Genomic DNA, 13,855 nt, shown 5'->3' on the forward strand with positions numbered 1-13,855 from the left:
ACTTGTTTCCTTCTAATCCTCTCTATTCATTTGCAGGTTTTGACTTCCTCTCTTCAACTCTCTCGACTTTACACCACCTGAGTGCCCACTCTGCTTCTCATCTACTCCCACCTCCTCTCCACTCCCAGCTTTTGTTCTCCCATGCTTTATTAGATGCTCTTGCTCACTTTCCTCTCTTTCCCACACACAAAGAAGTCTCCACAGCCGACACGTTGTGTTTTTCTTCTCTTTTCAACATGGAATAAACCTTTATTTGTTCCTTTGCAGCCTATGCATGCTGACGCGGATATTGTACCCATCCTCTGACCTGTGTCTTTCTACAAATTTGTCACCAAATTCTTTTGAAAGCTCCTCAAGTGCTTTAATATTTTACTCTACCCTGTTTTTTATTACTTTTTTTTGTAAAGAGTACAAATGAAGGCTGAACTCCTAGTGAACATAAAACCTGAATAATTAGCAGAGGTTTAATGGCACGTACAAGCAAACAGGCATGAAGAAATGCAGTGAAGGAAATTACCGCCTGGCAGCTTTGTCACCAATTTCTTTTGAAAGCTTCTTGGTGCTCCTGGTTGAGTTTTTTCTTTGTAATGCACTACCCAGCACAGGGAACCTGTAGGAAATTATTAATATATCCTGAAATGTAAATCACTACAACTTGAATAAAGACTTGAATTTCAGGTTATGAAGCAATTTCCCTAGAATGTTTAATCAAATGTGAAAATTGAATAATCTCTGAGAAATGCTTTTAAATACTGATGTTCACAGTAACTAGAGAGGTAAATCTTTATAAAAAGATATACTTTCATGCATGATCAAGACTAAGATCAGCCTCACTGGATGTCAATTGCAACCCCATTACTTGACTGTTCAGTTCCATTTGGTAGAAGCAACAAACTGTTATGAACAATCGTTCAGCAAGCACAGGCTTTAGAATCTGTGAATTCCACAGGGGTCTAAAACTGAATTTAGTAAGGAAGAGACCTTGCACTTGACAAGAGCGAAAATGCTTCATGGAGTAAAATGCAAAATTCCAAATCACAAATAATGGCTGAATACCCAAGGTTTGGTTCAGAACAAAAATGGCTCAGATATTGGATTAGACTATACTGTATGTGTGTATTTCCTAAAGGCAGTATTATTACAGTATTTAAATGGCTTTCCAACTAAAACAGAGACAGGGAAAGAGGAAAACGAACCACACACATCTAGGTCATTGTGCTTATTACCAATATAATTAATCCTGATACAAAATACATCATATAAAACCAATCACACAGCATGAGAAACTTATAAAATCTCAAATAGGTGAATTATTAATATATAACTTACTAACAGTATTAAACTGAAAAAATAATATGCATTTTATATAGCACTGCATATATACAGTAAAGCACTTAATTTAACATTTATTTTTTAACATAACGCATAAATCATATTCTATAAATTAGGCAACATTTATCGCACAATTTGTTTTTTAATGCAAAAATGTTAATCTATTTGGTTTCTTACTGGTGGCAGGCATAGAAATCCAAAAATGATAAGCAAATGAGTACCTGGTGTAAAACAAATTATAAGGATTAAGAGGGATAGTTTCACACTGAAAAGTGAAGAGAAAAAAGAAAAAACACAAATCTGTTGCATGTTGGAAGGTATGTTCCCCTTCCTTTTTTTCTAAGTTAAATCAACCTCTGCTTGGTCCTTTGTGACTTGTGCACTGGTGTAGCTCCCCCCTCTTACCTTATTATAGATACAGGCCTTGACAACAGTGTTACTGCTTTTAAACTGATCTACTACACAAATACTACACAATGACCACTACTGTGAAAGGGATTCAAGCTTATTCACTTTCTTTCTTCCTAGGATGGTGATCACCAAGCAGAATTAAGTGCAATCAATTAAATTCAAGCAATCAATATCTGGGGAAGCAATAAAAAGGCAAATAAATATTTGGATACAGTATGTGGTGAAAATTGGAGAATTTAAGTCAGGGATGGTGTACTAACATTGTTTAATTCACTAGTAATACCTGCTTTCAAATATGGTGGTCGGTTTTGTTCACCAAAATACAAAAACAAGGTATCCTCCAAAAATGTTGGTACAGCAAACTAAAAACGTGTTTTTGTTTAACAGTCAACACATTTGTGATCGTGATGAGATTAATAGGAATAGGAACAAAGACAATGTATGTTTTGTAGGGTGTTACCATTACTTGTTTCAAGAAACACCTAGAGGAGAATACACCAAAATTCCAGGTTATAGTGACCTTCTCTCATTTGCCAATTTTAACATTTTCTTATGTAAAACATCTCATAAACGTCCACGGTAACCAGTTGGACACATTGCAGAAAACTCCTTTTCCACTGGTGATTAGCTGAACACGTCACAACAAGTTAAACTGGTAAGATTCAGCCAAATATAAATATATCTAATTGTGGGGAAGGTTGTTTTCACAAATGTATGGTGTAATACTATTTTTTTTTAATTCTGTTTTGACATCTTGGAGCTACTGTTAAAGTATACAATCTAGAAGATGGACACATAGTGGTCTGCAATCCAGCAGTAAATATACTTACTAGTCTGATCATTGACTAGAACCACAGTGAACACTTTTAAGTAGTAGGTCTGTAACGTTATCAGTAAAAGTAAGTCAAAGGCTTAAGTCTTGATAGTTGAACCGATCTTTGCACTCACAACCAAATTGGTTAATAAAAGATGGAATTCCAAACCTTTTCGGTCTGTATGCTGCATTTAGTACCAGTCGTTGGTAAAATGGAACGTGTCGTCTAACAATCTGAATTACACACCTATTACAAAAAAGCATGTCTTCACCTTAATTAAATGTAAATGATAAGCCCTGTCATTCAGAACACACTTGTCACATTGCAGATATCACATTGGTGATAATGAAACAATGCGAAGACTGATGCTGAAAAAATGAAGGAAATGCAATCTTGCAACATTCAATAGATTCCATGATGGGCAAGTAAGCAACTCCTTATATGCGTGTTTTGATGTGACTGAACAGGGTATGTCCAGTTTGTTTAAAGATCCTGTACAAATTGTGGTTTGGCACCAATTTTGAAAGTTAACATCAAATATTGTGACTGTGCATGTGATTTCTTCATGTCTTCAAACACCTTCAGGTCCATGTCATCCAGCAGCCACCCAGACACCACAACATGCCTCATGCTAGGAAGCTGCGATACAGCTCTTACGAGGGCGATGACTGTGGAGGAGGAAGGTTTTAGCAGGTGACTCAAGGGTCTGCAGATGTTCAGCTTTACCAGGTCCTTCAGACTGCTCAGAGTGTGGAAAAACTCTTGCCAGCCTCTGTCTGTGGTGCTGATGTTGTGACTCAAAATTAGTTTCTGAAGGCCAGAAAAGCTCCCGCCTTGTGTGGCTTTCGCTGAAAAGAAAGAAAAAATATTTTTTATTACCAGTATGTTTACTCAGAGTAATGATTTATGGCTGTTTTTCCTCACTGAGGAGAACCTCATTTTAATCCACCCACGCATCTATTTGCTATCCGCTTTATCCAAACCAAGCACACACACACTCACACAAGAGACAGTTTTCCCATAAGCCAATTAACCTATCAGAATGTCTTTGGACTTTGGGAGGAAACTGGAAAAACCGAAGGTAATCAGAGCAACTGGAGGACACCCATGTAAACACAGGAAGATCACACACATGCCACACAGACAGCACCCCAGGAACTGAATTACTCTTTCGTGTTTGAGTATTATCAGTCAAGGAAGCATAGTGGCATTGTAGTTAACTGATGTGTCACAGCCATTAGGTTCCGAGCTTGATTCCAGACTGCAGTTCCTTCTAAAGACATGCTGCCAAAGGTGAATTTCCAACTTTCGGATAGAAAATGTACAGATAGGTTTTCTACTGTATATATACATGTATACTGGGCCTTGAAAAAGTATTCACCTCCATACAAAGTTTCTACATTTTATTGTTGTTAATTAGTGTAAAGATTTTGGGATATAACTATAGTGTTTAACTTGACTTCAAAGTAAGTACATCTGACATTATAAATTCCCTGAGTTAGATATCCAATTTAAAGGCACAGATTATATAGTGGGGGTTAACTATCCACAGTACATAAAGATGCAGCCAATATTTATGGCAAGAAACCACCAATATTTATAATATTTATAAATCTTTTTGATTTATGATATGCTGTTTTTTTGCGTGTTTCTGAGTAATTTCATGAAAGTTTTCATTAAATGATGCAACCGTTTCACTAATATCTAGCACCACAAGTCCCACCTATCGATCTTCTCTGGCCAGTGGAAGGTTAAGTTCAGTGTGCCGAACGATATTGTGGTATGCAGTGGACAACACTTTTGCCACACATTCTGAGTGGCTGCATCTGTATCCGTAGAAGGGATTTTTTTTAAACAAGTCAGGGATAAAGTGGCAGAGAAGCACAGAGTAGGAGAAAGTTAAAAATAAATGTCAAAATTATGGCCTATAATGCAGAAATTTAAATTGCGTTATCCCACCCAAACATTACCCAGATTCACATGCTTCTAACCTGAGCAAACAGGCCACCAGGAAACTGGCTATGATTGCCACTTTGAAGCCAACAGTGACTTTGAAACATTTGCCATGTTCCTTGTCTAAGATAGGAGTCACTATGTTCATACATTGACAATACCCCTGGTTCAATACCTTTCTTCTATGGGTGAAAGGTAAAAAATAATCGATTACTGAGATGGATGTTGTGAAGAACCATACATGTAAGAGTGCAGATACAGTATGTAGCAGCAGGTTCTGTGGTCAGATGGGACCAAATCAAACTTTCTGAACTTCATGCCAAGTGTTATGCCTGGAGCAAGCCCATCACAGCACAATACCCCGTAGTATCATCCCAACTGCATTGCAACTGTCAAGCATGGCTGTGGCAGCATCATACCGCAGGGATGCTCCTCATCAGCGGGCCATGGGAAGTTTGCTGGGACTGGGGGGAAAACTGATGGTGCAAGGTATGGGTGAATTCCAGAAGAAAACCTGCTTGTTTCAGTGTAGAATAGGGTCAAAAAGGCATATTTTAGCAATGAACTGAAGCAAATTTGCCAGAAAGAATTATTACAATTATTACACTGCAAACATTACAGCATTACACTGTGCGAAGGTGGTGGAGAGTTATCCAAAATGACTGAGTGAGAATAGTGATTGCTACAAAAGATGCTTCCACCACATTCTGACGTAGGGGTCTGAATGCAAAAACAATCAGTATAGTTTCTTTACAGCTTTCTCTTTCAAATAAGATTTTAACCACAGTAGATAGGAGTATACTTACCAATCTTTACAAGGTTCTCATCATTCAAAGAAGAGCGCATCTGAATGGACTTCAAACGCGTCAGAGTTTGCAAGACTGCAATGATGGATCCTGCTTCTGCTTCTACCCCTTTCCCAAAAGGAAGATGCAAAGTCTCAAGTTGTGTCAGCTCTTTGAGAGCACAGACTGCAAAGAAAATCAGCTTTTCAGTTTTTTTACCCAACAATTTGAAAACCGAACTGACCTACTTTTTAACATTGCATAATAAAACCAATGTATCAGTGCTCTCACACTGTATCGCGTATAGCTGTAGTGGTGCTATAACTCTTAATTTGGACTTAACTGAGGATGATATTTTTATCTGGGGTGACAAGGGTAGGCATAAATGTAGGTGCAGAAGGAATCCAAAGGATCAAGCAACATCCTTTCATTGCAAGAGCACCTATAACCTCAAAACTTGCTAGCAGACTTTATGGAGGAGCAAAAGAAAAATCTTGAAAAATTATTATCCCATTAGAAAACTGAATGTGATCTTAGGAATTCTTACCAGAATAGCACCTGAAGATGGCTCCATGGCCAAAACTTTGTGTTTTCTTTCTTCTCTTTTCAGCATGGAATAAATCTATTACTTGTTCCTTTACAGCCTATGCATGCTGACGCAGCTACCCACCTGAGCTACTTCATTCTTGTAAAATGTCTGCTCCACAGGTTAAGTGTCTTAGACGCATAATTCACAAAGTTTTCTGACTTACCCTGGCTGTTAAAAAGCTATTCTGGTAAGAATTCTTTAAGATCATATTCAGTTTTCTAATCGAATAATAATAATAATTCTGTAATATTTCAGATATATTAGAGGCTTACAATTCAATATGAAATTCTTAATCTCACTTATGGGTAAGTTCTAAAAATTGAAAGGCACAACTCTCTGGGCATTTCTAACCAATTTCCTGCCTTTCTGGCTGCTCACTTTCACAGGTCAGGCTGATCTTTTCTTTCCTCTCCAGGCAAACTCTGTTACTGGCATTGACTCAGACTTCCACTGAAATTACAGAAACTCCAGTCTCCCATGGGAGACTTATGATTAGAGGTGAAGATTATGTAATCCATCTCTCTAAACAAATATGAGTAATAAAATGTATAAACTGCATATTGACTATCAAGCTGTTACTGTAAAGTTCACCTACCAAAGGTTGGCATTATTTCAGTGCTGTCAAACAATTCTTTGCAGAGCTTCAATACTTTTAAATTAGTTAATGTCCCAAGTTTTGTAGCTGAAGGAAATAAAATAAAAAAGTGAGTTCACAAAATAAGCAAGTGGATTTTTCAATACATCAAAAATTTATATAATAAGCAAGTGAATCTTTCAATAAAAGCTGTAGGCCAGATGGTTTTGTGGGTAAGGAAAGAGGTATATTAGCAGAAGTCCACTCAAATGTGTGTATTCAAACCCATTCCCTAACGCGCTGTCCCTGTAAGCAAGTACTGGGCATCTACTGTACGTATCCCATCTGTTTCAGTAACACTTTATGTAAAATTTATCCTTCAAACCCAGTGCTTGAAAACCATGGGGGTGCTTGGAATGATTTACTGTTGTAAGCCAAGGAAATTAATATTTGTGTGCATTCATACAGCTGAATATCTTCTCAAAGCAATATGAAGTCCCTGGCTCAGGGGCACAACAGCCGTGCCTCTCCCAGGATTTGAACCTGCAATGTTTGAACTACAAGCTCAGAGCTCATAAAGATCATGGCTGGAACAGCAAGTTTTGTACTAGACTCTTTCCTGTTAATTGGCATGATGAAATAATTATAGACTGATGTGTGAAATAATGTTTGATAAATGTCTATTTTGTCTTGCATCTTCTGCAAGATCTTTTAGCACTCAGTTCAGCATTTTATTGTTTATCTCTTTGCCTAACTAGACTGGAAGTTAAGAATAATTCTACAGTTGTAGTTGTGTTCCCTCTTTCCTTTGTCCCTGAAAATTGTATGAGGTGAAGTGTCAGCTAAGTGAAAATGAACAATTTAGAGACTACATTTGTAATTGCAAAGGCCCAAGCTGAATCAAATCAGCGTTGGCCACAGAATTAATTAGTCCCACCACAGTCGTCCACGACTCTCCATCAGACAGTGATGTTCAGATAAACTGTGCTTTGAGAACTGTCACTGTGTAGAATACTCTGGAGCTCACCCCTTTATTTTTAAAAGATTTTTATGGATTTTCAAAGGATTTGTTTCAGAAACAGAATATGTTGTTTGGCTTGGAGTAATGGTGATTTAGACACACTTTTCTTTTTTAATGCTTTTCTCAATGGTGTTACTCCTATATTTCTCCTTAAAGTGGATGGGACTAAAGGTAAACATCTGCAGCAAAATGTTAATTACTGTACAAGATCTGTTTTCCATTAAATCCAGTTTCAACACAAAATGATTCAGGTGATATTGTGATTGATGTATTTAATGTATGTCAGTGAAACTGTATGAACAAGTATTGCATTGTATTAGAAGCCAGGTATATAATAAACCTTAAAATGTCTTTGCTGTTCATATATATTGTTAGACAGCAGATCCATTTCAATTTAATATGAAGAATCTGTAGTATTAAAATATATGGTCTATAATGTAATTAAATACATTGAGCAGAGAATTGATAATGCATAATGGATAGATGGTATTTGAATCCTCAGATGAAAAAGAAAATCTTTCTGAAAAACGTACAATCTCATTTGACAAACTTTTAAACAGGTTTGTGTTCATTTAAGGTGCTGTCTATTGCCTTCTAAGATTTTAGAGCAAAATGTAGAAATAACAGCTCTGATGGATCAAGATCCATATGCCATCTTTTTATATTTTTACTACTGTAATGTTAGCACTGATGTTAGTGACTTCAGTACTCTTGGACTTTCAATCCAGTTCAGATACCAGATTAAAGTCCAAATTTAATAATCAAGCATTTACTATGAGTTTACTGTATACATAATTCCTGCATATGTAATGTACAGCATTTTTTATTCCAAGGGATCCCAAATTACTTTGACACACAGAAGGTGACTCATTTCATCATACTTCAGTGCTTAAGTGCAGCACCCACCTGGGGATTTCTTACCAATTTCCTGCCTGACTGGCTGGCTGGCAGCACAGTTTCATAGGACAGCCCGATGTGGGTTGTGTCTGGTGGGTTCGTGCATATTTCATTCTTTAATGATGACTAGCACAAAGCTACAGGAAAATGTGTTGATCTGTGCTTCTCTACAACGTTTCTACAATACCCCTGACTTGTTTCAAAAGCTCATTGGTGTTCATGTGCGAGCAGAGGCTTGATATTGAATATCTAACAAATGGAACATATTACATAGAGTCAGATACATTTTCTCTGAAGTCAAATTAAAGCACCTTGATTACACACAGATAAAGACTGCAGGATTTTTGTTCACTGGAAGTTGTTGTGTGGCTATCTTTAAAAATTGAATCACTTTCAGATAAAGACCATTTCCCTAAGTTGGTGACCTTTCAACCTAATCTTTGTATCTGAATTGGACAATTAAATTTATTTGAAATATCAAATGTGTTGAATGCTTCTTGTTTATTTTTTAAAATTACAGCCTTACACGTTACCAGCATTTCTAGTTTTTCTATCATTCAGGAGTAGATTGTAGAGGTTATAAATACAAAGCCCTGTTTTCAAATGTCACAATTGCAGTCTTAAATGGCACAAATTCTACAGGGAGTGAATAATTCTATCTACTTTTTCTTGTTTCAAAAGTACTGATTATATCGAGAAGAAAATCTGAGTCAGTAGTCAGTCAGTCACTCTGATGAAATAACATACCAAAAGACCACAGCTGAGACTCAGTGAACGTTATACAGCCCAGTTTGAGGTACTGCAGGCCAGCACAGGGCAGTGCATTGAGTATGGCATCTAAGTCAGGACAGTGGTCAGACAGCAGTGAAAAGCTGGCCAGCAATGGAAAGCAGGTTAGGAGCCATGCTGGAAGAAGAAACAGAAATCAATACAGGAATTGATCCACACAGTTCACTTATTTAATCTTTTTGTTTTTGAAAGTATTTTGCTCTTTTAATTGTGTCTGTTCATTGTTTCAATAATTTAATCCTTCAGTCTCTTTCCTATTATTACGGTAATTACTATGGTACTGATCAGTTACAAATGCCACTATGTGAAGTCATTTAAAATGCTCTCATGTAAGAACTATATGTAATAGAAGTAGAATACCCTATTCTCAGACTGTTCCAGGACATTTCTGTCTCTTCAATCAATGTAATATGCAAACACTTCAAATGGCTTTTCCAAGAGCACTTCAAATGTATAAGGAGAGGCAAGAAAAATGTCCTAAATGCTAATGGTCCCAGAATTCATTTGGTTTTGAAAGACTCCCAGAATATTACTGTTCATGATATTGATCAAATAAATTACATTCCACCACTAAGAAGACATGTTTCAGAAATGTTTAGGTAGAAACTGGTCAGAGACGGGGAAGAACAATATGAAAATAGAAGAAAAATATAAAACACCACATAAACACAACAGTTTTTAGGTGTTCAGCAAGCCCTGAAGTGAAAATGAGTTACAAAATTAAAGTGAAAAATAACATTACCTAGTATGACGCCATTCTCGGTCACGTCCATCATCAGGTTAAGTTTCCTCAATCCTCTCATTTTGCTGAATCCAATGGGCAGAACTTCAAAAAACTCTTTAGATTGGTACACATTCAAGTTTAATTGCTGCAGACTTGGAAATCTCTCCATTTGTCGGAACAGTAATTCTACAAAATCAAAAGGGCAGAGTGGGTGTGCACAAAGGCAGTTTACACAATGGAGAAGTGGAATCCAATCTTACATTTTTAAATACATTTTCAGAATAATGCAGTATGTTTATGTGATATAACTACCAAATGTATGCTGCTGTGATTTCTCTGGACACCTCACTGCACAACTCTAGAACTCACTCCCTCTTATATCTTATATCTGAGAAATGAGAACTCTTTTACGGTTTTGAAATCTAGACTTCTTTTCTCCTTTTAACATGTAAAAACAATTGTTTTTATTTCTTGATTTCTGTTCAGTGTTATTTTGATTAAACCTTTTCTCCTTTTAACATGAAGAAATGTATGGTTTTATTTCTTGATTTCTGCTAAAAGTTATTTTGATTTTTTACCCTGTGAAGTGCCCCAAACAGTATTGGTGTACAGAGGCACTTAAATGAATCCTTGTATCCTTAACATCTGGGGCAAGAAAGCAATAGATACTGTGAGAAAGGTAATATTCTTACAGTTGCACCTACATAAAATGTACTTAGAGCAGAAGTTAAAAATACAGTAATACAGGTAGATACTGCTGCTAAACAAGCCAATAGCTAGGTTTGCAGGGAGGAATATTCACCTTTGAAAACTGTAAAACCATATTTTCAAATGAGCTACAGTACTACTGTACATCATGTAGTGAATTAATATATAATGTACATAGAAAACATGCAATTCAAAAAATTAAAACAACTCAATGTAATATAATATATTTTTGATGGAAGATTATATGTTTGCTTTTAATATTACATATAACATCAGTACCACTGTACTACTTAGACTAAGGGAATTTTTAAAGCCTGGAACACAGATGGTCTGGTCAACTCAGAAGTTGCTCGGTAACAAAACAAAACCTTGGGACACAAGTACACATTATGTTTAGTGCCTTCTGAGTTAGAAATAGGAGACACTTATTTCTATAAAGGATTATGAAAGACTACAATTCGCCTCCAAGACAAGAGCTAAGGCAGGTGGAATTCTTGTAACTTTTGAACTTCATACCAGCAAATGGCTTGGCCAAAATCAGCAAAGTGCGTGGAAATTGAATGACTTCTGTGCAAATGCTAGAGGATAGGACTCCCCCACAAAAAATTTTTTTGGTTATACAGATTGTCCATAAAAGGTTTTCTATGGAGTTCTCCCTGTGCACAGAGTTGGAGGAACTATCTAATATTTAGTCATAGGTGCACAGTTTCAATCTTCATGGAAATTCACAACTTCCTAGAGACAGATTTCTCACACTGCCAAAGAAATAGGATTATTTCTCACAAAACCTACTAAAAAGGAATGGATCCATCACACTGAGTATGAAACATCCTTTAACAAATAATTAAGATAACAGTTCTCAACATTACCTTAAAAGTAGATGCTACTACTATAATACATACTATACCACCTCTGTAGTACTATTGTTCTAGTACAGTATGTGATTTAAATGTTTTACCTGGTGCTTCTTCTTTGTTCCTAATCATAACGGTTAAGGTACACAAGTTGGTGAATGAACATAAAACGGCCTGTTCATTTTCACTCAGACGATTCATGTTAAGGTGCAATTTCTTTACTCGTTTTGCATATTTTTCCAGAAGAGGTTGCATTCTTTCAATGACACCTGGACTTTCCAGCAAATCCAGAGCTATAGATTCAGACAGGTAAAACAGGACATCCATGTTCTCCAGATCACTGTCTTTCAGGCTGTGCGTTTCAATAAAAGTTAAATGCACAAGTGGGATTTTGTATTTGTCATGAGCTGGACACCATACATCAACAATCACGCTGGGAATCTGAGATCTAATCATGTTAAACAGGAGTTTTAGGCCGTTTTTACAGAAGTTTAAATCTGCTTGAAAGGTCTGAGAGTTATTGAACAAACCAGAATATTCTTCTGGAACCTCCACTTGCAACAGTTCTTCGGTTGTGTCATGCAAGTTATTTGCACCCTGAAGGATATGGAGGTGGAAGCTTTTGATTCCTGTGAGACTCTCAGGGTAGTCAGTTATAAAGCGCAAGATTGCCTGAGGTTGAATGGCACTGACAGTGAAAGTTCTGTCCTTCATGAAGTCTTTAATGAGCGGACCACAAATCTCTAAAAACTGTGTGTCGTACAATACATCTAAAACTTGGTTCAACAGGTAAGTGTCAACAGATGAATCACGGCACTCTGGAAATTCATATAAAAATTGAATAATATGATTATTCATATCCTTTGTTTCAGGGTACTTATTGGTAACTTCATCAGCTCTAGAATCTGTATTCCTATTGAGCTTATTGAGTATGAAGTCTACAATGACAGTAGCAGCTGTTTGAGACATCGTACAGGTGAACAACAAGAAAAGTTTAAAGTAAACGAACTTGGCTACTGAATCAATCCTCTTCAAGACATTCTGACTTTTTTCTCTCTCTGCAGGAATACTGGAAGTTAGGAGCTCATTCATCCGCAGTGCAGCTAGGTAATCCTGGAAATAAACATGGAACACAGAGTACACAGGCCGGAGCCGCTGGGAAGTCAATTTGTTGAGAAGCCCCAGCTCTAGGGCATCAGATTCCTTCACTCCAGCCTGGAGAAGGTCATCCGCTCTAAACTTAAATCGACCTTCAAACTGCCCTTCCAAGCAGAGCTCGCCGAGGCTGGACACCGCTGACTTAAAGATATTCAAGTCACTAATATGATTTTGCTTGATAAACTGCAAGTAATAATCAAAAAGGAATATGATGGAAAACACTCTAGCAGGAAATTTGATTCTGGACACACAGACAATGAGCCCCATTAAAGCCGTCTTTATAATGGGTCTGAGGAGAATGAATGTTTGTAGTCTGTAGAATGCATCTTCCACTAGATCCATATGGTAAGAAAGCAGGCTGCGGCACATGTGAATGGTTGCATGTAATGGAAAATCCTGGATGGAGATGAGGAGCTGGGCATGCTTCCGAATTAGATGGAGACTCTGAGTTCTGACAACAATAATGATGGGGATGTTCAACAAGTGATTGCAATGAATCAACTCCTGGTCTATTAGTGAAGGCAAAGGACCATTGTTCCTTCCAAAGTCATCAAGAAGGAATAGGACACTAGCACTATAATGGTGGATAATGTCTTTGAAGGCATGTTCAGAAATGTCCAACTCCTCTTCAAGAAGCTGATCACTAATTATTTTGGTCACCTTCTGGTTCTTGCTGACATTTTTCAAGGAGATGTAAAGCACAAATTTAAATCTTTTCAGAAGAGGGCATGTTCCTTGAGCCCAAAGCATGGCTATCTTTTTAAGGAAAGATGTCTTCCCACTTCCTGGCAGTCCATCGACAACAGTGATGTTCCTGAGCTGTCTCAGTAACTCAGACAGAGTTATTTTGTGCAACGGAATATTCCTGAAGTCCTTTGTGACCATAGCCAGCTGGGTGTACACCAATCGAGTGTCAAAAGGAATCTTGACATCAGAGAATGGAAATGTTCTACTGAACTCCCTCCTTGAATAGGCTTTCTGGAGAAGGGCCTGTAGATAAGTGGCCTTCATCTCCAATGTCTCCTTTACAGAATGGGTCTCTAAAACAAAGACAAAGTGTTCCATTAGTTTTTTTTTATATGTTAGAAATTGATTACTTGCTTCGCATTAGGACCCTGCATAAATCACAAATGAAAAATATAAAGATGAGAAAATTATGATAAAAAAATAAGGTTTCAATGAAACACAATAAAAAGTAATTGATACATCAGCTTTGGATGAATTAGAAAATATCCTATGTTAATG

At 37.0% G+C, this 13,855-nt stretch overlaps 1 protein-coding gene across 4 annotated transcripts in view; it reads right to left on the bottom strand.

The window, feature by feature from the left end:
- Positions 1-1,213: 1,213 nt before the first annotated feature.
- Positions 1,214-13,855, bottom strand: part of LOC148676012 (baculoviral IAP repeat-containing protein 1e-like) — a 28,835-nt gene continuing 16,193 nt past the window's right edge. For all 4 annotated transcript variants that reach the window (XM_088600282.1, XM_088600283.1, XM_088600285.1 and 1 more), the window contains 6 exons: positions 11,557-13,650; positions 9,909-10,076; positions 9,125-9,283; positions 6,481-6,567; positions 5,318-5,482; positions 1,214-3,406 (listed from right to left, as the gene is read on the bottom strand). In XM_088600282.1, coding sequence (XP_088456408.1) covers positions 3,042-3,406; positions 5,318-5,482; positions 6,481-6,567; positions 9,125-9,283; positions 9,909-10,076; positions 11,557-13,650 — 3,038 coding nt within the window. In that variant the 3' untranslated portion in view covers positions 1,214-3,041. The remainder of the gene's footprint in view (positions 3,407-5,317; positions 5,483-6,480; positions 6,568-9,124; positions 9,284-9,908; positions 10,077-11,556; positions 13,651-13,855) is intronic.

This window comes from Lepisosteus platostomus, chromosome 2 (genome assembly GCF_059453375.1).
Source record: "Lepisosteus platostomus isolate fLepPlt1 chromosome 2, fLepPlt1.hap1, whole genome shotgun sequence".
Taxonomy (NCBI): domain Eukaryota; kingdom Metazoa; phylum Chordata; class Actinopteri; order Semionotiformes; family Lepisosteidae; genus Lepisosteus; species Lepisosteus platostomus.